At 34.1% G+C, this 25,387-nt stretch overlaps 1 protein-coding gene across 1 annotated transcript; it reads right to left on the bottom strand.

Moving 5' to 3' along the window:
- Positions 1 to 227: 227 nt before the first annotated feature.
- Positions 228 to 23,924, bottom strand: LOC141542968 (putative inactive serine protease 37). The gene is made up of 6 exons (XM_074267713.1): positions 23,620 to 23,924; positions 5,857 to 5,991; positions 4,850 to 4,991; positions 4,055 to 4,308; positions 2,003 to 2,139; positions 228 to 448 (listed from the first exon to the last, which is right to left on the bottom strand). The coding sequence occupies exons 2-6, from the start codon at positions 5,888 to 5,890 to the stop codon at positions 308 to 310; spliced, it is 708 nt and encodes a 235-aa protein (XP_074123814.1). The 5' UTR covers positions 5,891 to 5,991; positions 23,620 to 23,924; the 3' UTR covers positions 228 to 307.
- Between the last annotated feature and the right edge of the window lie 1,463 nt (positions 23,925 to 25,387).

Below are 25,387 nucleotides of genomic sequence, written 5' to 3'. Positions count from 1 at the left end.
ATTTTTCCTCTCTGGACCTTTTCCCTTTCTTTTTCATATTTCTTGCCCATAGTTCTCTTCATTATTATGAAAAAATGGTATCCCAAATATTAAATATATTTTAATATATTATATTTATAATACAATATATCAAATACATATATAATATGCATATTAAATACATATATGCTGTGTTTAAATGGATGTGATTTAAGAACAAGTGCAATGGAAGGATTCTTTCCAGACCCTTGAATGTCATATTCCTTTTAATAAAAATGAAATATCACATTTAATTTTCCCTTGCATAACTTGGGGAAACAAAGGTAACTCATTTCATGGACATAATTTTCTGGATCCAAGGGATATAATGGAAGATGTTAGTGTAGACACCAATGTTACCTCCCAGGAAATTCCCAACCTCTATCCCTTGAATCTTATCTTTGCAGATGACAGCAGCCAGTATTACTTCCTGAGAAAGATAAAAGAAAAAGGAATTAGAGCTTCTCTTTTGACTTAGGGATCCCCAGTTACCAAGATTGGACCTGGCACTTCCCTACCTTTCTCAACCCCATCTATAGAGACAATGTCATGTAATAATTATAGTATACTATGTTGTACACTATTATAATAAGAATGAGGAAATGAGTTAGACTCCCAAACTCTGCCACTCCAAAGTGTTTATCCTCTCAGAATCAGTTAAACCAAGAATCATATAAAGGGTTGGATTCTCTAAGGTGCAAAGGAATCTCTGAGGTCTTTTAAAGATCAGTTTGTATGACTTTGTGAAACCCTAAACATCAGGTCCAAAACTCAGGACTCATTATCTCGATAAACACTAATAGTGTTAGGATCACGCTGAGACCAGCTTGTTAGTCAGTCCTAGTGACCTATTTATATCCAGGAATATCTTGAGGAAAAGCATGTAATCTTACAGGTCTAATTTAACTTAACACTTAACACTTAAACTCTTAACCCAGCAGTAAACATTAATGGACTACAACATCTCCATGGTTAGTTGTTATCCTTTCTTCTTTAAGAGGAACAAAATGTCATCACTATGTTAGAGTCAAGTTACAGTGTGTCTGATTGTGGCTGATCAGACCAGTATGAGCTCAGAATGCTCTGCCATAGGTCGGACACAAATAGTCCTTATGAACATTTGGGGTGGGTTCTCTAACTTTGCACATCTTGTGCATCTTCTGAGCTAATTCAATTCTGTTTTGCTCATAGAGCACAGCACTTTCTCTGATGAGGGCGTGACATGCAGGTTGGTCCAGTGTCAGAGTCTTCCATGTCATACAATCAATTCTAACATTCTTAAGAGAGATCTCAAATGTCTTTGTATTGCCTTTTCTGATCATCTTGTAAGCAATTGCCCTGTATGAGTTCTCTATAAAATAACATCCCCTTTATATAGTAACATACTACCTTAATGTCATTAATTAGCTTCATGAAAATTCAGTGTTAGATGAAGCAATTGGACTGATTTAATGGATAATGGCACACATATAGCTCTTATAAACAAGACAAATGTTTTGGGTGACCAAAATCAGTATTACAAAAATAAAGGAGAAGAGATGTGCGTGGGACATTTCTATTCTAATGCATGTTTATCAGTGGACCACCATGGTTTGATCATCACAAAAATAGGGAGAAAATTGCTTCATCTTAATGATCTGTCTGAGAAGACAGAGACAGAAAGAAAAGAATGACCTCAGAGAATTATAGATTAGAGTTAGAAGGGACCTCAGAGGTCATCTAGTCAAATCCTCTTATTATATAGGTGAAGGAAATGAGACCTAGGAAGGTTGGGATTCCTGAGTCTAAGATCATACAAGTAGTAAGTGCCAGAGAACAGCTTTGAAATTAGGTATCCTGACTCTAGAACTAGGATTCTTTCTAAAATACTATACCACCTCTGCTCTGACAGAGGAAATATGGAACAGTGGAAAGAACCTGGTTTAGATCTTTATGAGAATAGAAGGAGGTCTTTATAAATTGAGAAGAGAATAGAAAGAGTTACCACAAAAATTCTCTCGAATGACTTTAAGAATTTCACACATATCCTGTTTTTGCTGACTTTTCCTTGTTTTGTTTTCTGGCACTCTTTGTCTGACAGCAGAGATGCTACAAAGGTTTGACGAAGATCAGGATGCTTGCCTGAAAAAAAGAGGCAAAGAGAATTTCTTATTTCTAGTAATTAACATTATTCTTTTCAAATGATTTTTAGTGCCTTCCTTCCTCTCAAAGTATTTATTTTGCATTTATTTGTATTTATTTGCTTTATATTTATTTTATATAGTCATATATATTTTCTCTTCCATTAAAATGTTAGTTATTTGTAGTAGGGGATTGTTTCATTTATTGCATTTATTCTACTAGTGTTTAACATAACCTTGCAACATGGTATTTAGTTAATATATTTGTGGATTGATTTCTTGATATATACAAAAAACATTCAAATAGAGAGAAAAAGATCTTGTTTGTAAATGATCATAGCAGACCCTCATTTCAATATATTTCTTTTAAGTTTGTTTATTTTGCTTGGCCATTGCAGCAACTGTGGCAAAGAATCTCCTTTCACCTAGTCCAAAAAACATCTAAATAAATAATCAACCCCCCTCAAAAGTTTTATTTCCCATCCTTTCCTATTTATCTATATATTAATTTGCTTGTATGTATATGTTTGCTTGTCGTATCACCTTACATAAGCTCCTTGAGGTCAGCAATTTTTTTTTTTGCCTATTTTTGTATCCCCTCAGTGTTTAGTACAGTGTTTGGTGTTTAGGCCCTTCACAAATGTTTATTTATTGACAATTTGAAATATAACATTTTTTGAACTTAAATGATGAGATCACATATTCATTGTGCAAGGGTGTAGGCAGGATTTGAGAGGATGAAAGATTTCTTCCCTTTTCTCTGTGGGGACTGTGCTTTCACCATCTCAAAGATTGCCTCATCTTCTTTCCTCCTCTGTTCTTCCCCACTATTCTTAGTGATTTCCCTAAATACCAACTTGTGCATCTAGCAGAATTCTACAGGCAAATGAAGCCAAAAGAAGAATGATGGACTAACACTAGCACCAAGACTAATGGATCAAGAAGGAGCATTGTTAGAAAACAATGAGACATTTAAGGAATATTTTATGGACTTTCAGAGAGAAGTTCTAGATTTAAACAGGGAAAATAACATGGAATGAATGAGCAAAAGGAGAGAGAACCTAGAATATTACTCCAATTAGAAAAAAATAAAAACAAGAGCATAAGGGTAAAGACAGAGAATTGTAGGGAGGCCAGAATATACTAACTAAAAACATAGTTTAAATTCAGTGAAACTAAGTAGCAAGTAAATGATCTATACCGAGGAAGCAGCAAGAAATCCTGAGGAGAAAGAAGGTATAATGTGTGTGCCATGTGAGTCAAATTATTGTCACCATCTCCCTTCAGACCCTGAATGAGCCTGTTGGTTCAAGTTTCTGAATCCCAGAGCCCCACCACTGGCTTACCTTTTAGTCTAGCCCTAGAAACCATTATCCAAAGCATTCACAGATTGAATTGTGAGTTTGCTGCTTAGCAAATACCTTCTTAAAGCTCCTGCCTCCTGAGAAGCTGGAGTTACTGAAGACCCAGAAAAAAAAAAGTTCTTACCAACAAATTTTTCAAATAGATCAACAGATATAATTCTTATTAATGGAAATGGAACTAAAAATGCATTACTATGTGCTTTGCTTCTATGCATTAAGGATCCCCCTTCTCACTAAGTCCTTTCCATTTAACTTGAAGCTGAAAATTCTTGTACCTTGTTTTCCTATTAGAATGTGAGTCTTTGACATCTGTATCACTATTATTTTTCTGTTCTTTTTAAAAAATTTATTATAGATTTTTATTTACAAGATATATGCATGGGTAAGTGTTCACATTTTTCTGTTTTTAAGCTCAGAGTTTAGTAAGCTCATAATAATTTGTTTTGTTTTGTTTTTTCATTATCCATCTATCCATCCCTCCATCTATTCATCCATTCATTTTTCCAGCTCCTTTAAGATGACCTATTTGCCGTCAGTCATATGAGTACTTACCACTATTTTGTACGCTCCAATCCAAGCCAGAGATAACACACTTTGTGCCTCTAGGGACATTTTTAGTGGGCAGTGCCATGGGCTGGACCTTTTCATTGAGAACTGCAGGTTTAGATAACTTGATGAGCATAAGGTTGTGCTCAGAAGAATCTGTGCTCAAATTCCAATAACGAATGATTTGGACAGAATTAATGGTCTGTTCTGTCCCATCTCTAACTCTTTTCTTGAAATTTCCCAACTTTACTTTGAGACTCCTGCAATACAGATTGAGAGCAAAGAGAAAATAAACTATGAATCCACTCAATCACATCTTTTGAGGTTTGCTTTAAATTGCTAATTCTCCTCTGACTTGACCCTATATGAATTGTTTACTGTTTTTCTTTTCTAAACTTACAAGTCTTCTACAGTTTCAGAAGGTTCTTTTATTATAAAAAAAGCAAAAATCCTCCTCCTTTTTTCTATTACATCATCTCTTAGCAGAGGGACTATGTTGTCATGCCTTGATCTTACAAATTGCATGATCTCTTCAACTCTTATTATCTCCCATTTTAACCTTTTCCAATTTTTTAAAATTCTCTTTTTTGCTCATCAAACTTAGAGCCTTCTCCACCCTCCCCTCTCCCCTTCTGTAATATCTACTGATCTGGAGTGGTTTAATAAGATAATTTAACCCTTCTATTTGGCACTGATACTATCCTTCTTGAGGATAATGTTTTCTAGCTACAGAATTCCAGAAAAAAAAAAAACAGTTTGAGAGGGAGCTATATTTTAAGTATGGAAGTCTTTGTTACTTACGGTAAGTAGCAGTGAGCAGCTGCTAGGACCCACTCTTGATGGATCAGAACACCTACACAGGGGCTAAATTGGTTTTTGATATATACAAGGTAGGGTGCTGGATCATCATTCTGCTCATCTGTATAACCAAAGGAAAATTCACCTTGGAGGGAAAATGGAGAAAGGAGTCAAGTTATAAGATCAGAAAAATAGAGCACTCACTCAATTGCCTCAGCTGATATTAGTCTTGGCCTTGTTACTTCATTGCTTCCATACTCTATCAAGCAAAAGCAGCAAGGGAGATGAGTAAAAATGGTAGAGTGAAGTAATTCCCATATGCACACCAAACTTCTTTCCCAGACACCACCAGAAATTCAAGGACCTGGGACTGTGGGAGGCAGAGTATTTAGTATAATTTTTTTAGCTTCTGTGATTGAAAATGAGATAAATGTTTTGAGTTTTATCCTACTGTTATTAAAATAATATAAAATAGGATTTTTCCCCAAAAGCAATGGAGTCCATGCTTTCTAATAATCTGAGCAGGATAGGGGGAAAAATTGTACCAAAAAATCCTCAAAGGTCTCTTCCAATTTAAATCCACAATTCTAAACTCATACTATTTGGCTTGGGGAACATGAAGATTTGCAACACTTCTCTAAGATGGGAAAAATCAAAGAGTAGATGGACATCTTTGTCCATAATTGTCTCCACACTATCCTTATACCTCCTACTTCTAACCCCCCATCCAATCAAGATCCTGGACATTTCTTGTCACATAAGAACAGTTAGGTGACATAGTGAACTTCATGAGCTCAAATTTGGCCTTAGACGCGTTCTAACTGTGTGACCTTGGGCAACTCACTTAAACCTGTTTCCTCAGTTTCCTTTTCTATAAAATAAGCCAGAAAAGGAAATAGCAAACCACTTTAGTATCTTTGCCAAGAAAACCCCGAATTGGGGTCATAAACAGTGAGACATGACTGAAAAATGACCAAACAACAGCAGGATAGAAACCTATGAACGCTCACCAGCAAGAAGAATAAAAAGAAAAATGTACTTCATGATTATGCCAGGATATTAGGTATCCTAATGATGAAGCTGGGATTACAGGAAAACATGGAGTTCAGTTCAGTTCTCCCTTCCACTCTTGTTCCCTGGTGGTACTGAATAGAAGTGGATGGTGTTAGAAAAGAATATTCAATGGGATAAGACTGAGCTTGAGCTGGGAATTTTAAGGCTCAGAGGTATTTCCTCCTTCTTCAAAATAGAGCATCACAGAAGCAGGTTATTTCCACCTTTTCCCTTTTAAAGTAGTAATAAAGTTTATTTATACCTTTTTCTTTATGACACTCATCTCTCCCTTTCCTATATCATCACCATACCCATTATCAGCATCACTGCTGTTGTCCCGAGCAACAGACTAGACATTCTGAATGTATCTCAGAGCAGCAAAGTTGCATGTGGGAATTAAATGCATAAAGTCAAACCAATTATTTACTTGCTAATAAATAATATATAAATAATATTTAAATTGGTTTCATGGATAGTTTTACAAATCAGAAGATCTGTTATGGTGAATATCAATTTGGGAGGGTAATACTAGAGACAATTTTAAATATAATTGAAAGCATATCTCTACACTTGGGAATCCTACAAATCCTTCAGGTTCTTGTCTCATCTCAGCTCTTCCAAGAAGTAGCTGTGTCACTATGAGCCAGAAATTTATTCTGTCTGGACCACAATTTTCTTATATGAAAAACATAGAAGTTGGATAATTTTATTTCAAAGTCCCTTATAAAACCAAAATGTTTTACTTCTATAATTTCCCTCTAGAAACTTAGCTGATCTTTATGAGATTTCCGTTGTCGATAGTATATTTTTGTTTTGCTCTTGGTGTCTCTCTCAATGATTTTTCAAGGATTTCTAAGAGAGATTCCTAAGATCATAGTTGAAAATTCTTTCACTATCTTGGGAGGTAACTCATCACTGTCCAGTGGTTTACAGACTGAGACTTCTCAGATCTATGAGCTGAGAACTTGGAAAAGTCAGCATCTCTTGACCCCCGTCAGATCTTCCTCTGTGTCCTGATGATGTAGCATTGACTCACACATCTGACCCAAAGTATTATAAAGAAGGTGAAGATACAGTTTGCAATAATAACCACCTCTCTTGAAAACGTGGGCCCATTTAAAGCAAGGGTGGAAGCTGTTTCAAAAACCTTGAGGCACTCCTTTAAAAGGCTCAATTTCTCACCAAAGTCTTACCTTAACAATGTTCTCTTTAGAGAGAAATCATTGTACTGATGTGTAGCTTCTAGGTTTCTTGCCTTTTTAGCCTCCCTAACTTCTCATATTTCTTCCTGGTTTGTTGTCTAAATTGCTTCTATTTATTTGCCTTGCCCATTATATTTTAAGTCATTTGAGGGCTAAAACTGTGTCCTTTTCATTCTTATATCAGCAGTACCTAGCACTTTGTATTATTCACCATGGATTCTTTTAAAATTGGCCTTCAATTGAATCAAATTGAATTACAGAATCATGGAATTAGAAACAATCACCTAGTCCAATTCATACACCATTGTTACCCCCTCTCACCTTTCCCCCCCAAATAATTTTTCTTTATTTAACAAATGTAGCCTTTGTTTTAATCCAGATTGAAGCAGTTAGGTGATAATAGTGCATAGTGTGTTGGACCTGAACTAAAAAAGACCTAACTTCAAATCCTACCTGGAACACACTGTATGAATCTGGGAAAATCATTTAATCTCTTGTCTAGCCATCCTTGTTGTGCTGATGGTGCATGTATGTTGATGTGTATTCTTCCTTCTTTTGACCAGTTCAGAAGTCTTATTTGCATAAATGTCTACTTGTACATCCAGATTTTACCTATTTTCCTGCCCCACTTTCAGTGTATTCTTGTTCCCTTTCTTCTCCATTCTTAAGATCATTAAGATATAACCATTCCCAGATCTTTTCTATGGACCCTAATAATAGGATTCAGAAGCGACAAATGAATCTTCTCCCCATATTTATTTATTTTTTATTAATTTTATAATTATATTTTTGACAGTATATATGCATAGGTAATTTTTTTTACAACATTATCTCTTGTACTCCCTTCTGTTCTGAATTTTTCCCCTCCTTCCCTCCACCCCCTCCCCTAGATGGCAGGCATTCCCATACATATTAAATATGTTATAGTATATCCTAGGTACAATATATATGTGCAGAACAGAATTTTGTTGTTGTTGCAAAGGAAGAATTGGATTCAGAAGGTAAAAATAATCTGGTTCTCCAAATATTTAAATGCAAGAAGTTTATCATTATTTGATCCTTCATGGCTATGTTTCCCTTTTGTATGTTTGTCCACTTTTGTGTTTGAACTTCAAAAGTTCTCTGTAGCTATGATCATTTCATTATGAATACTTGGAAGTCCTCTATTTAAAGATCTATTTTCACCCTATAATGTTATGCTAAGTTTTGCTGGTAAGTTGTAGGTTGTAAGCCCTTTGCCTTAAGGTTTGTCATATTCCAAGTTCTCTGCTCATTTATAGTGGTGTTTCTAAATCATATGTGATCTTTACTCAGTACGTCTTTCTTTTTGACTGCTTGTATTTTTTTTTCTTTGACCTGAAAGATGATGTAATTTCTTTCAGGAGGTGGCAAGTCAATTCTATTTCAGTCAGTCAGGCAATAAACATTCATTGAGGACCTATCATGTGCCAGGCACAGTGCTAAGCAATGGGGATATAAATATGAAAATAGTTTCTGCCCTTGAGAAACAGACAATCTAATGGGGGAAGACAAAGCAAGATATCCAGTGCAGGATAGAGAGAGACAAAGAAGTCCCAAAATAATGGAACTAGGTGAAAAATTAGATGTTCTTAGTTGAATTCCCTCCTTAACTATACTATATCAGGAGTGTGTGCTAAAACAGTTTTTATTGATAAAGACCACAATAAAAAATTTGGAAATGTAAAAAAGTGCATGAAATGCTATAAAGCAATAGAACCAAGTGCATAATTGATAAGATTTATAACTTTAGAGGACTTGTCAGTTGGTTAAAATTTTATTTTTTTTTTTTTGAGATGTAAAAGCTACACATTTTATTCTTCTAATAATCCATATAAAATTGTTTAATGATCCCAAATGATCTTTCATGTCCATTAGATATATTTAAAAGCATACTAATAGTTAATTTCAACAGAACTTTTTAATGAAAATGAATATGAATAAATATGGACCAGATTCTGCTGCCAAATAGAGGGTTCTTCTCCCCCCCACATATTATTTGTTCAATGAAAATAAGTAATGAATTTTATTCTAAAATAAAAGGAGAAAAAAATACGGAGGTCTTAGTGAGATTTTTTTCCCCACTGGATTTCAAGTCTTCATTGACTTTGATATTTGTGAATAGAGGTAATGCCTCCCCCCACCAATTTCACAAATTGCACACTCATTCATGCTAGATCACTCTACTTAACTTTATCTATTGTCTTGCCATCAATTCTTCACAAGGCAATTGGTTTTCTATCAATATTCTGAGGTTCTTTCTCAACAACCAAAAAATGCATTTATTAAATGTCATCAACTAATGTTAATTCCCTATTTGCCATTAGCAACTCAATTTTGTTTCAATTTCACAGAATATTTTACTTCTGCATTGCATATCTTCTGGTATTCTCGACTTAAGCATCCAATTTTGGTTGTTTTTGTCCTCTATTAGATTAGAAAGATTGAAAAGCTCCTTGAGAGCAAGAATATCTTTTTAAAATTCATATTCACAGTGCTTATAGCATAGTCCCTTGTATAGAAGATTTTAATGTTTATTGAATTAAGTGTCATCTCTATATGTGCTTTTTAAGCTGAGGATACAAAGGTTTCTTTATGTTGTGTCGCTTAGTAGTGTACCATGTGGGCTAACCATTGATTATCTCATTTGCTCCAGTGCTTACTTTACTGTCATTTTTCTGACATCCTTTATTGCTTCTTCTCTTGCTTCATTCTTGGTTTTCGATGTTTTTGTAGCCTGTTTGTGTTTTTCAAGGCTTCTCTCTCCTTTGCATTTTGGATAACTTGCTTTTTACAAAATTATTTATCTCATGAATTAAGCAAGATAACATACTAGTGCTATTTGAACTTCTAAGGCATCTTTTATAGTCTTTAGGTTGCCTCTTCTAGTCTGCAGGAAAATAAATTATTCATTTTAATTCATTAAAAAATGCCTACTATTACCATTATTCCAGGCTCTCTAGGCATTGGACAAAGACAAATTATAACTATCTCTATACCCAAAAGAATTTACATTATACAAAGAAGCAGCAATACACACATATAAAGTAAATATAAGATAGAGCCTAAGGGCATTCTCCAAGTAGTGAAGGTAAGGAGAAAGAATTTTCCAGGCATGTTTGAATATGGTGCAAACACATGGAGACAAGAATTGAAATGATATTGTGTAACAGTGTATGGTTTTGATATAGAGGGAATAATAGAAGAAAAGACAAGTTTGGATCCTAATTGTAAAGGGCTTCAAATTGCAATACCCTTAATTATTTATTCTAGAGGCCAAGAGGACAAGAGATTCATTTTTGGGGGGCTGAGGAGCAGGGGTTTGGACAGAAACAGGGAGATGAGACAATTTTTAGAGAACTATATATGGAAAATTATAGAGAAGCAGAGATGCTATTGGATAAAGACAGACCAAAGGAAAGGTAATTGCAGAAGTACTTCAGGTGCACAAGATGCAGGGAGATGGCTTTGAATTGTTTTTTCTTCTCTGTAAGATGATCCAATACATGAACTGAATGATTTTTAGAATTGATGTTATTGTCTGACAGTACTGATCTAAGGAAATATATGTATAAAGTGGTATTTGTCATTCATTTTCTAGAGTACTGAAGACAATCTTCCAAAAAAATCTTCTACCTGAGGATCTTGAGATAGAGCTCTTCTCTCCCAATCCTAAATTCTTAATCATAAAATCTTATAGAGCAGAGCTTCCTAATTTTTTTTTAACGGGTGACTCCTTTTCGTTGGAGAAATTTTTATGTGACCCTGGGTATATAGGTATATAAAATAGGTATGAAAATCATACATTTACTGATAATAAATCATAATTTCATCATCCCCACATTCAGTTTGGTGAGGTTGTGACCCACAGTTTAAGCAGCTTGTTATAGAGTATCTTATTTAAGCATCTATACAGTACTGTTTATGTTCTACTTATTCACATTTATGACTGTAATTCAGATTCTGGAATTTGGCTGTGTTTATTGTCTTCCTTCTTTGAATTTTATTTTACAATTCTTCCCTCCCTTTTATTCTCTATCTCACATAGGGCCTACCAATAATATTTCTTCAAAACAATAACAATAATAATTACTATCTACCTATTCTATTACTACTATTACTACTACTACTACTACTACTACTACTACTACTACTACTACTACTACTACTACTTTTTCCTCCTTGTGATTTGCATAAAGCTCCTATTATTAACAAACTCCATCTACTAATATCCAGATTGCAATCAGCTCCAACACTAAAGTCTTGGAGATTTGCCTACAGTATGCTGTTAAGTGACCTGAAGGGTTCAAGCAAATAGTCCTTAGTTCAGGACTTTCCAAGTTTTCTTTACTCTAAGATCAGTCATCTTGCTATCTCAGTATGTATAGACCACATTGATACCTCTCAGTTCAATAAAATTTTTAATGCAGTATAAAATTTTGGAGAGTCAAATGCATTCTCACATCAATATTGATATATTCTTTTCTCCCATATGCCTCAGAAAAGCAATGTACTAAACACTTCATTCGATGTGTAAGGAAAATTAAATGAAAAAGTCTTGTGTGAGAATAAAATTTAACCAGATGTTAGTCGTCCTAAAGGTATGTTTGAATTCTTTATGAAATGAAGAAGAACAAAAATCAGATCCTAAAGATCTTTTCATGTCATATTACTTTTAATATTCAACCCATGACTTTTTTTTCTGGCAACAGTGTAAATCAGAGGGAATAGAAACGACTCATCCTGTAGACAATTTTCTGGATGCAGAGGATATGCTGGAAAATATCAATATAGAGACTGATATGCTCTCCCAAGAAATGCCTAGCCTTCCCCCCCCTAAATCTTGTCACTGCAGATGATAGCAGCTAATACCACTTCCTAAAGAAAGAAGGAAAAAAAAACAAGAAAGTGATCAGAATTCAATTTTCTGGGGAAAAGATTCTCCATCTCCTAAGAATGGAAAAAGCTTTCCAAAGTTCTTTTCTTACCCTTCAGAAGCATTATGATGTAAGGGGAAAATACTAAGAAAATCAGGAGAAGACTTGAATTTAAATCTGAACTCTTAATATTAACTATCATTTTAGCCTTTGGGCTTGAGAAATTTTATTAGAACAGTTTCTCTAAGGAGAATCTAAATTTTTGTTTAAAATATGAAATTGAGAATGTATGATATCCTAGGGAGCTTATAAGAATATGAAAGCTGAGCTCCATCATGGGTCCTAAACTTGAGGACCTTTCTCAGGGACAATTTTGTTATTCATTCCTAGGAAGAAAATTTTATAAAATTAAATTCTAATTTAATTAGATATTATATGATAACTGTGATGTTATGATGATGTTAGATCATAAAGATATCATACATTTAATGATGCAAACATATTTTATGTACCAGAGAAAAAAGAGTTTTGTAAGGAATCTTTATTTCAAAGTATAAGACTATTTACAATTCAGTTTACACCAGCCTTTGAGTTCACTTTAGTTATCTTCCAAATACCATTGATCTTCCCAAGAACCAGCCAGGGATTTCACTAATCTCTGAGTCTCATTTTACCTTTCCTATCTCCTCAGAAAACATAATTTTTCCCATCTTCAATAACATCTCCAACAATATCCCACCAGGATGGGTTTTTTTGAGGATTAATAACAATACCTTATTCTTTCTTGTCAATAACCATGTATCATTTATGTTATTGATAGATCCAAAAAGAACAACCTAAATCCAACACAAAACTTAACATGATAGAATGAAAGCCATGTTACAGGGCTATAGTCCTCCTTCAAATCATTTAATAAAAGGAATGCATGAGGGAAACTAATTAAGCTTTTTTATACAGTACAAATAGGTTGCAAAAGTTTTAATCTTCATACCCCCCCAGGGTCAAATTTGAAAGTATTGGAGGTTAATGAATTGAGATTCTCCTCTATGTGTCAACTTATAAATATATATATAAATATTTCAAATTGAGAAGAGACTAGATATGAGATAATTAGCAAGTTTCCACACAAAGTCTCTTGAATGATTTTAAGAATATCACATATTTCTTGTTTTTGCTGCTGTTTTTTCCAAGTTTTGTTTTCTGACACTGTTTCTCTGTGATTAGAGAAGCCTTAAAATTTTTCTTAAGGTCAAACTGCTTTCCTGAAGAAGAGAGAAAAATTTCAATCTAGTAGCTTTTAACACCCAGTCCTTCCCAACCTCTCTTTTTTCTTTCCCTCTAAATTACCATGATTCTTTTCACCTTAGTCATCCTTTTTGTGTTCAGACATATAAAAAATAGAATGCATTGCTGCAATGTGAGAAAAGATCTTTTCTTTATTTTTAAATCATTTTTACAGTTATTATTTTTCTTCCCTCCTCAAGAGTCATATTTGAAAGTTATATTTTTCCATTCTTTTGAGCAAGAAAGTGATATGATCTGATAATGTCTTCATTAATTTTGTTACTTGAGTTGATCAGGTTTTAAAAGAAAAGACTTGGGACATAGAATGACCTATTAAAAATCTAATTGAAAATATTTATATCTAATGCTAAAATAGTCCAGGAGTTGCCTTCAATACCATCACTGAGATATATAAAGATTCTGATGTGCTGTATATTAAGTAGCTCAATAATTCAGGGAGTGGGATCTAGATAGTATATTTCATTGCTGGGATAATCCCTGCTGAGTTTAATAGATCATATTTTGCCAAGTTTCTTCCAAGAAAGGGGGCCAGGTTAAAAAAAAAAAAAAGGAGCTCATTTCTTCAGGAACCTAAAGAACTCAACCTACTGGGTATTTGGAACTAGTGGCAGTGACCTTCGATACAGAAAGATCACTGCCAACTTGTTTCTCTTCAGATGCCCCCCCCCTTTTTTTTTTTTTTTTTTTTTTTTTTTGAATTCTGTGCCATTCTAACAAAAAAAAAAAGGAGGTAATTTGCCCTGAACAGTTTATGAAGTGTCCACTGGGTGTCTCACAAAACTAATGTGGCAGGGCTTACTAAAATAGACTAGAACACTCTCTTACTATGTATGCACGATGCCATGTATCTTTGTCTTTTTTCTTCTCCTTAATTGTAAAATTCACCTTATTGACTTTGGATTATTTTGATGATTATAATTGTTGTTATTTTAAAGAGGTTCTTACCTTGGGGAAAAAAATTCAGTACTTTTATAGAGAAAATAGATTTTAATAGATTTTTAAATAGATTTTAAAAGAAAAGAGACAGAGTTTGAAGTCTTAACAAGAGATATAAAATGACTGCAAGAAAAGCAGTGGTGAGTTTTTTCTTTATTTCTTCCCCTATGTTTAGACTTCTCTCCTCTCTAAATGACTACTGGACTGCTTCTACATGGACCACACTACTCACCATCATTCTGGATGCTCCTATCCAAGCCAGAGACAGTGTACTTGCTGAGCTGAGGGATGACATTGATACTTTTAAAGGGCAAGATCAAGGATGCCTTCTTGAAATGCTTGGAGGAATCTGTAGTTAAGTTCCAGTAATGAATGATCTGGATGGAATCAATAGTGTGTTCTGTTCCATCCTTAAATTTCTTTGAGAAATATTTCACCGTCACTTTGAGGTTTCTATGGGGATGAAGGAGTGATATTTGGCGGAGTTGAGCAAAGAAAAAGGGGTATATGATTTTTAAAAGCTTAATATCCTTTAAAAATGATCACATCTCTGTTGTTCAATGTCAAAAAACCAGATGCAACAAACCTAAATGCCTCTTTTGTTCAGTCTACTTTGGGTGCTTTTCTTCTTTTTTTATCTTCACAATTTCACTGAAAATACCTTAATCTCCTTTAAAAAACAACCTAGTAAAAACCTGTTTCCTACAAGTAGAAATGAATGACTCAAGGAGAAACCAAGAGGTAGTCAAGCAAAACCAGAGAAATAAAACAATTGAAAAGAATGTCAAGTACCTTATTAGAAAGACAACCGACCTGGAAAACAGATCCAGGAGAGACAATTTGAGAATAATTGGACTCCCTGAAAAATGTGAGGGAAAAAAAAGAGCTTGGACACTATTTTCGAGGAAATTATCAAAGAGAACTGCCCAGACGTTTTGGAAACAGAGGGTAAAATAGACATTGAAAAAATTCACCGATCACCTACTGAAAGGGACCCTAAAATCAAAACGCCAAGAAATATAGTGGCCAAGTTCAAGAACCATCAGACAAAGGAAAAGATATTGGAAGCTGCTAGAAAAAAAGCAATTCAGATACGGAGGAGCCACAATAAGGATAACCCAGGATCTAGCAGCATCCACATTAAAAGAACAAAGGGCCTGAACATGATATTCCGAAAGGCTAAGGAACTTGGTATGCAGCCAAAAATAACTTACCCAGCAAGAATGAGCATCGTTTTCCAGGGAAGAAGATGGACATTTAACAAAATAAATGAATTCCATCTATTTTTGATGAAAAAACCAGACCTACACAAAAGGTTTGATCTTCAAATACAGAACTCAAGAGATTTCTAAAAAGGTAAAAAGAAATCTTGAGAATTATACTTCTGCCATAAAAAATATGTAAAGAACATATGTATAATTTGTCTTAGAAACTAGAGGTGGAAAGGAAATTATATCATAAAAAAGTGTAAAGTGGTGGTACTACATCTCATAAAGAGGCAAAGGTAACCTATTATATCTGAGAGAAAGAAAGGAGGGAGATGAACTTAGTGTGTATCAATAGACATATTCAATTTATGGTGAAACTTCTTCCACTTCATTGAAAAGTGAGAGGGAAGGAGTAAGCTAAGGGGAAGAGAATACAGAAATTGTGAGGAAAAGGGGTAAAATAAGGGGAGGAACTTTAAGGTGGGAGAGGGATACTAAAAAGGGAGGGCTGTAAAAAGCAAGTGGTGTTCACAAGTTTAATACTGGGTAGGGGGGTAAGAGGGAAGGAAAGGGAAAAAGCATAAGCAGGGGTTAATAGGATGGCAAGCAATATAGAATTAGTCATTCTAACCATAAATATGAATGGGGTAAACTCCCCCATAAAGAGGAAGCGGTTAGCAGACTGGATTAAAAGTCAGAATCCTACTATATGTTGTTTACAGGAAACACACCTGAAACAGGGTGATACATTCAAACTAAAAGTAAAAAGGTGGAGCAGAATCTACTATGCTTCAGGCAAAGCCAAAAAAGCAGGGGTAGCCATCCTCATCTCAGATCAAGCAAAAACAAAAATTAATCTAATTAAAAGAGATAAGGAAGGGCATTATATCCTGCTAAAGGGTAGCATCAATAATGAAGCAGTATCAATATTAAACATATATGCACCAAGTGGTGCAGCATCTAAATTCTTAAAAGAGAAAGTAAGAGAGCTGCAAGAAGAAATAGACAGCAAAACTAAAATAGTGGGAGATCTCAACCTTGCACTCTCAGAATTAGATAAATCAAACCACAAAATAAATAAGAAAGAAGTCAAAGAGGTAAATAGAATACTAGAAAAGTTTGATATAATAGATCTTTGGCGAAAGCTAAATGGAGACAGAAAGGAGTATACTTTCTTCTCAGCAGTTCATGGAACCTATACAAAAATTGATCATATACTAGGGCATAAAAACCTCAAAATCAAATGCAGTAAGGCAGAAATAGTAAATGCATTCTTTTCAGATCACAATGCAATCAAAATTACATTTAACAAAAAGCCAGGGGAAAATAGACCAAAAAATAATTGGAAACTAAATAATCTTATACTAAAGAATGATTGGGTAAAACAGCAAATCATAGACATAATTAATAACTTCACCCAAGAAGATGACAATAATGAGACATCATACCAAAATGTGTGGGATACAGCCAAAGCAGTAATAAGAGGAAGTTTTATATCTCTACAGGCCTACTTGCATAAAATAGAGAAAGAGAGGGCCAATGAATTGGGCTTATAACTAAACTTACTAGAAAAGGAACAAATTAAAAACCCCTAGACAAACACAAAACTTGAAATTCAAAAAATAAAAGGTGAGATTAATAAAATTGAAAGTAAAAAAACTATTGAATTAATTAATAAAACTAAGAGTTGGTTCTATGAAAAAACCAACAAAATAGACAAACCCTTAGTAAACCTGATTAAAAAAAGGAAAGAGAAAAAGCAAATTGTTAGTCTTGTAAATGAAAAGGGAGAACTCACCACTAATGAAGAGGAAATTAGAACAATAGTTAGGAGCTACTTTGCTCAACTTTATGCCAATCAATTCAATAACTTAAATGAAATGGAAGAATACCTTCAAAAATATAGCTTGCCCAGATTAACAGAGGAAGAAGTAAGTAGCCTAAATAGTCCCATCTCAGAAAAAGAAATAGAACAAGCTATTAACCAACTTCCTAAGAAAAAATCCCCAGGACCAGATGGATTTACAGATGAATTCTACCAAACATTTAAAGAACAACTAACTCCAATGCTATATAAACTATTTGAAAAAATAGGGATTGAAGGAGTCCTACCAAATTCCTTTTATGACACAGACATGGTACTGATACCTAAACCAGGTAGATCGAAAACTGAGAAAGAAAACTATAGACCAATTTCCTTAATGAATATTGATGCTAAAATCTTAAATAAGATATTAGCAAAAAGACTTCAGAAAATCATCCCCAAGATAATACACTATGACTAAGTGGGATTTATACCAGGAATGCAGGGCTGGTTTAATATTAGGAAAACTATTAGTATAATTGACCATATTAGAAATCAAATTAATAAAAACCATATGATCATCTCAATTGATGCAGAAAAAGCATTTGATAAAATCCAACATCCATTCCTACTAAAAACGCTTGATAGTATAGGAATAAATGGACTATTCCTTAAAATAATAACAAGCATATATTTAAAACCTTCAGTAAACATCATATGTAATGGCGATAAACTAGAACCTTTCCCTGTAAGATCAGGAGTGAAACAAGGTTGCCCACTATCACCATTACTATTCAATATAGTACTAGAAACTCTAGCCTCGGCAATAAGAGCCGAGAAAGAGATTCAAGGAATTAGAGTAGGAAAAGAGGAAATCAAATTATCACTCTTTGCAGATGACATGATGGTATACTTAGACTCTGCTAAAAAGCTATTAGAAATAATTCAGAATTTTAGCAAAGTTGCAGGATACAAAATAAATCCACATAAATCCTCAGCATTTTTATACATTACCAACACAATCCAACAGCAAGAGATACAAAGAGAAATTTCATTCAAAATAACAGTCGATAGTATAAAATATTTGGGAATATATCTACCAAAGGAGAGTCAGGAATTATATGAGAAAAATTACAAAACACTTGCCACAAAAATAAAGTCAGATTTAAATAATTGGAAAGACAGTCAGTGCTCTTGGATAGGCCGAGTGAATATAATTAAGATGACAATACTTCCTAAACTAATCTATCTATTTAGTGCTATACCAATCAGACTCCCAAGAAACTATTTTAATGACCTAGAAAAAATAACAACAGAATTCATATGGAAGAACAAAAGGTCGAGAATTTCAAGAGAAGTAATGAAAAAAAAAATTTTTTTTTTTTGTTTTTTTTTTTTAATTTTTTATTTTATTTTATAATTATAACATTTTTTGACAGTACATATGCATGGGTAATTTTTTACAACATTATCCCTTGCACTTACTTCTATTCAGATTTTTTCCCTTCCTCCCCCAACCCCCTCCCCCAGATGGCAAGCAGTCTTATATATGTTAAATATATTACAGTATAATTTAGATACAATATATGTGTGTAGAACCGAATTTTTTGTTGCACAGGAAGAATTGGATTCAGAAGGTAAAAATAACAGTTTACATTCATTTCCCAGTGTTCCTTTTCTGGATGTAGCTGGTTCTGTCCATCATTAATCAATTGGAATTGGATTAGCTCTTCTTTATGTTGAAGAAATCCACTTCCATCAGCATACATCCTCGTACATTATCATTGTTGAAGTGTATAATGATCTTCTGGTTCTGCTTGTTTCACTCAGCATCAGTTGATGTAAGTCTCTCCAAGCCTCTCTGTATTTCTCCTGTTGGTCATTTCTTACAGAGCAATAATATTCCATAACATTCATATACCATAGTTTACCCAACCATTCTCCAATTGATGGACATCCATTCATCTTCCAGCTTCTAGCCACTATGAAAAGGGCTGCCACAAACATTTTGGCACATACAGGACCCTTTCCCTTCTCTAGTAGTTCCTTGGGGTATAAGCCCAGTAGTAGTATGGCTGGGTCAAAGGGTATGCACATTTTGATAACTTTTTGGGCATAATTCCAGATTGCTCTCCAGAATGGTTGGATTCTTTCACAACTACACCAACAATGCATCAGTGTCCCAGTTTTCCCACAGCCCCTCCAACATTCATCGTTATTTGTTCCTGTCATCTTAGCCAATCTGACAGGTGTGTAATGATACCTCAGAGTTGTCTTAATTTGCATTTCTCTGATCAATAGTGATTTGGAACACTCTTTCATATGAGTGGAAATAGTTTTAATTTCATCATCTGAAAATTGTCTGTTCATATCCTTTGACCATTTATCAATTGGAGAATGGCTTGATTTCTTATAAATTAAAGTCAATTCTCTGTATATTTTGGAGATGAGGCCTTTATCAGAACCTTTAACTGTAAAAATTTTTTCCCAATTTGTTACTTCCCTTCTAATCTTGTTTGCATTAGTTTTGTTTGTGCAGAAACTTTTTAATTTGGTGTAATCAAAATGTTCTATTTTGTGATCAATAATGGTCTCTAGTTCTCCCTTGGACGCAAACTCCTTCCTCCTCCACAAGTCTGAGAGGTAAACCATCCCTTGTTCCTCCAATTTATTTATGATTTCATTCTTTATGCCTAAATCTTGGACCCATTTTGATCTAATCTTAGTATGTGGTGTTAAATGTGGGTCCATGCCTAGTTTCTGCCATACTAATTTCCAGTTTTCCCAGCAGTTTTTGTCAAATAATGAATTCTTATCCCAAAATTTGGGATCTTTGGGTTTGTCAAAGATTAGATTGCTATTTTTATTCACTATCTTGTCCTGTGAACCTAACCTATGCCACTGATCAACTAGTCTATTTCTTAGCCAATACCAAATGGTTTTGGTGACTGTTGCTTTATAATATAGCTTTAAATCAGGTACACTTAGACCACCTTCCTCTGACTTTTTTTTCATTAGTTCCCTTGCAATTCTCGACCTTTTATTCTTCCATATGAATTTTGTTGTTATTTTTTCTAGGTCATTAAAATAGTTTCTTGGGAGTCTGATTGGTATAGCACTAAATAAATAGATTAGTTTGGGGAGTATTGTCATCTTTATTATATTCGCTCGGCCTATCCAAGAACATTGAATGTCTTTCCAATTATTTAAATCTGACTTTATTTTTGTGGCAAGTGTTTTGTAATTTTGCTCATATAATTCCTGACTCTCCTTTGGTAGATATATTCCCAAATATTTGATACTATCGACTGTTATTTTGAATGGAATTTCTCTTTGTATCTCTTGCTGTTGGATTGTGTTGGTAATGTATAAAAATCCTGAGGATTTATGTGGATTTATTTTGTATCCTGCGACTTTGCTAAAATTCTGAATTATTTCTAATAGCTTTTTAGCAGAGTCTTTGGGGTTCTCTAAGTATACCATCATGTCATCTGAAAAAAAAAATTAAATGAAGGTGGTCTAGCTGTACCTGATCTAGAACTGTATTATAAAGCAACAGTCACCAAAATCATTTGGTATTGGCTAAGAAATAGACTAGTTGATCAGTGGCATAGGTTAGGTTCACAGGGCAAGATAGTGAATAAAAATAGCAATCTAGTGTTTGATAAACCCAAAGATCCCAAATCTTGGGATAAGAATTCATTATTTGACAAAAACTGCTGGGAAAACTGGAAATTAGTATGGCAGAAACTAGGCATGGACCCACATTTAACACCACATACTAAGATAAGATCAAAATGGGTCCAAGATTTAGGCATAAAGAACGAAATCATAAATAAATTGGAGGAACATGGGATGGTTTACCTCTCAGACTTGTGGAGGAGGAAGGAGTTTGTGTCCAAAGGAGAACTAGAGACCATTATTGATCACAAAATAGAAAATTTTGATTACGCCAAATTAAAAAGTTTCTGCACAAACAAAACTAATGCAAACAAGATTAGAAGGGAAGTAACAAATTGGGAAAACATTTTTACAGTTAAAGGTTCTGATAAAGGCCTCATCTCCAAAATATACAGAGAATTGACTTTAATTTATAAGAAATCAAGCCATTCTCCAATTTAATAAATGGTCAAAGGATATGAACAGACAATTTTCAGATGATGAAATTAAAACTATTTCCACTCATATGAAAGTGTTCCAAATCACTATTGATCAAAGAAATGCAAATTAAGACAACTCTAAGATATCATTACACACCTGTCAGATTGGCTAAGATGACAGGAACTAATAAGGATGAATGTTGGAGGGGCTGTGGGATAATTGGGACACTGATGCATTGTTGGTGGAGTTGTGAAAGAATCCAACCATTCTGGAGAGCAATCTGGAATTATGCCCAAAAAGTTATCAAAATGTGTATACCCTTTGACCCAGCAATGCTACTACTAAAAATACTAAAGAAGGGAAAGGTATCTGTATGTGCCAAAATGTTTGTGGCAGCCCTTTTTGTAGTGGCTAGAAATTGGAAAATGAATGGATGCCCATCAATTGGAGAATGGTTGGGTAAATTATGGTATATGAATGTTATGGAATATTATTGTTCAGTAAGAAATGACCAACTGGAGGAATACAGAGAGGCTTGGAGAGACTTATATCAACTGATGCTGAGTGAAACGAGTAGAACTAGGGGATCATTATGCACTTCAACAATGATACTGTATAAGGATGTGTTCTGATGGAAGTGGATATCTTCAACATAGAGAAGAGCTAATCCAATTCCAATTGACCAATGATGGACAGAATCAGCTACACCCAGAAAAGGGACACTGGGAAATGAGTGTAAACTGAGAGCATTGATTTTTTGTTTGTTTGTTTGTTTGTTTTGTTTTGTTTCTCTTCCCAGATTATTTTTACCTTGGGAATACAATCCTTCCTTTGCAACAACAACAAAAAAATTTGGTTCTGCACATATATATTGTACCTAAGATATACTATAAGATATTTAATATGTATGGGAATGCCTGCCATCTAGGGGAGGGGATGGAGGGAAGGAGGGGAAAAACTCGGAACAGAAGGGAGTATAAGGGATAATGTTGTAATAATTAAAAAAAAAAACTACTTATACATATGTACTATCAAAGAAAATGTTATAATTATAAAAATTAAAAAATGTTAAAAAACAACCTGTTTCCTTATGAAACAACAAAAACCATTTGTGTTCACCTTTTATCATGAAAACTATATTATAATGTCCTCACCCATGCCATTATAATGTCAATGACCCATGAATCTATGTATTTATCTATATGTATACCTATATAAATTTATATCTCTCTATATATATACACACATATGTTTATATCTATATAGAAACACACATATATTTATCTATAAAATATGTATGTATTTATAATCTATGAAATTTAATGAACATTAAGGGCACAGATTATGACTGTGACTACATCTTTCTAATTAGATAAATGCTATCATCTTTTCTAGGTGTTTGTAGAAGTCCAGGGTGGAGAGGCTGGAAGCATGGGAGTGCAGGGCTAGAAGGTTGGAGGTCTCCATTACTCACAGTAAATAGCATTGAGCAGCAGCTAGCAAAGATTGTTGGTGCAAGACAGCAGCTATGCAGGAGTGGAAATAATTTTTGATATAGACCAGGGAAGGGGCAAGATCTTCCTCTTTTTCTGAATTATGACCAGAGGAAAATGCACCTATGCAGAAAGAAGGCAGATTATAGAATCAGAAGAAGCACATCCTCTGTTCTTAGTTTTTCTAGTACACTTTGTGTGTGTGTGTGTGTGTGTGTGTTTCCAGATATTCTCAGAAATGTAAGGACTAGGGAGTTAGGAGGGACCAACCACTGGCTTTTAGGACTGGAGACTGCTCTTAAGTTTAATTTTCCAGTGTTTAAGAGTATGATTTCTCCAGAAAGTAATGGGATTCATGCTAATAGACTGAGCACTGGGGAGGAGGATTTTTCCAAGTCAGGAATAAACTTCAACAGTGGCATAAATAGTAGTCTGAGTGGAGGTAAGCAACAAGCCAAGAGATATTCATGATGATTCATAAATGTCTCCAAATTCTCCTTATTCCTCCTTCCATATTTTAACACATATAATTTCTACCCCTCCTAATCCTGATAAAGGGGAACCCACAAAAATTTACTTGAAAGGAGAGCAAAGGGAAAAATGTAGATGAAATAAAAGTAAAGACAAATCTCTGCTCATAACTGTCTCTATACTTTATACTTCTCCATCTTTTACTTTATATAGAGTATGTAAATAAATACTCTATATATTTACTCTTTACTTCTCTAAATCTAAATTTTTTTGGCAAGACAGGAATCTGTAGACACTCTAGACACTCAGCCACAAGAAGAGCAAAAAGAAGAATGAACTTCATGGTTGTGTTAAGGTTCTACTCTAGAGATGAGACTGGGGAGTTCAGGAGGACATGGATCCTAGTCTCCCCACGTCCCGTTAAGTGGTAGAGGGTCAAAAAAGTGGGTAGTATTGGGAAGAAGTTTTCAATGGAATAAGAGCCTGAGTTGGATATCCAGGGCTCAAAGCTCTTTTCTTAATCCCCAGAGTAGACCGTCCCAGAGGCAGGTTATCTACACATTGCCCCTAGTGGTCCCTCTTCTTTCCCCACTACTTTCCCCCCAACCATATGAATTATTTATATCATATATTGGACCCTCCCTTCTTTATGACACTTCCATCCCTGTTAACCTCACTGCCCCACAGGCATCATCAGCTTTGTTGTCCTGAACAAGAAAATAGTAATGTTTTTCAAAGCATGTCCAAGAGCAACATGTAGTAAATGTATCTTAAACAGTTTAGTTAGGGTACATTTGGAAATTGAGACACATCCAGGTCAAACTAGATAGTTATTTTGGACACTAAAAGTAAAATTAGGACATTTGACAATAGAGGATTTTCTTATGGTGGAATGACAATAAGAAGATGGTGTATGTCAGAAGCAGTGTAAATGTGGTTAGAATAATCTGGATTTAGGAAGCAGAAAATCTTGGCTTTTTCTCCAGTCCTTCTAAAAAATATAACTTTCAGCAAGATGATTAGACTTCCTCAATCTCAGTTTTTTCAACAGTTAAATTAAGGTCTAAACTAAAGGATCTCAAAGACTGATATAAAGCTTTAAATTCTATGATTTTATGGTTTCTTATATTACACAAGGACAGTTCTTTTTCAATAATACATTATTACATTATCTTTCATGTCTCTTCTGTTTTCCATAATTTATTTTTTTTTGAGAGAGAAGGGTCTTTTAAATGATCCTTTAAAAAATAACAAAGCATTAACCAGAAGCAAAATATACAAACTCTAGCTGATAAAAGTTATTTTGAAACACCCAGTAAGTCTTCTAAATTATTTAAAGATTCATTTTTCTTTTAGATTACCATGTGATGCTATTTTCACAACTACAATGTGTCAGTTGCTTGAATCAATGTTCTAGAGATTTTTGCTGTTTTCTAGCCATGATAGGTCTTTCTAGTTATAGTGAATGTGTTAGATTTATGAGCATGGAAGATTCAATTCTTTGTCTTTATTTTATTTATCATACATACCTGTGTGAAGAGTGCTAATAATCTGGCATAGACTGGAAGTGACTGAATATTGTTGGATTGCAACCATTCTATTGGGTTCAAATGTTTAAATTCCAATTCTAAAATTACTTAGTTTGTCAATATTTTGACAAAAGTTTGGTTCCTTGATCAGAAAATATAGCAGGAGTTTTATTATGAAATTGTTCCTAATTTATTTTTTGGAATATGTCGAATTCTTCTCATAGATGTCAGTAAGTCTACAAACCTTACAACAGTAGAAGCTATGTAATCCAACCTTTTGGTATTATGGAGAAGGATGAAGATCATAGAAATAGAAGGGACCTTAAAAATCATTCACTACAGCTACATCGTATTACAGATAAGGAAATTGAGGCCCAGAAAAGAGATTTGCCTAAAAGCAATAGGTAATTTATGTTAGAGCCATCATTAGAACCCAGGTACATCAAGATGTATTTGGTTTTTATTTCTATATACTTGTGCATGTACACATATATGTGTGTGCATATTATGGAGTGTATAAATGATGGTGATAGCTAACATTTAT

The sequence above is a fragment of the Sminthopsis crassicaudata genome, chromosome 5 (genome assembly GCF_048593235.1).
Source record: "Sminthopsis crassicaudata isolate SCR6 chromosome 5, ASM4859323v1, whole genome shotgun sequence".
Lineage (NCBI taxonomy): Eukaryota > Metazoa > Chordata > Mammalia > Dasyuromorphia > Dasyuridae > Sminthopsis > Sminthopsis crassicaudata.
This window is presented reverse-complemented; position numbering and strand designations above follow the sequence as displayed.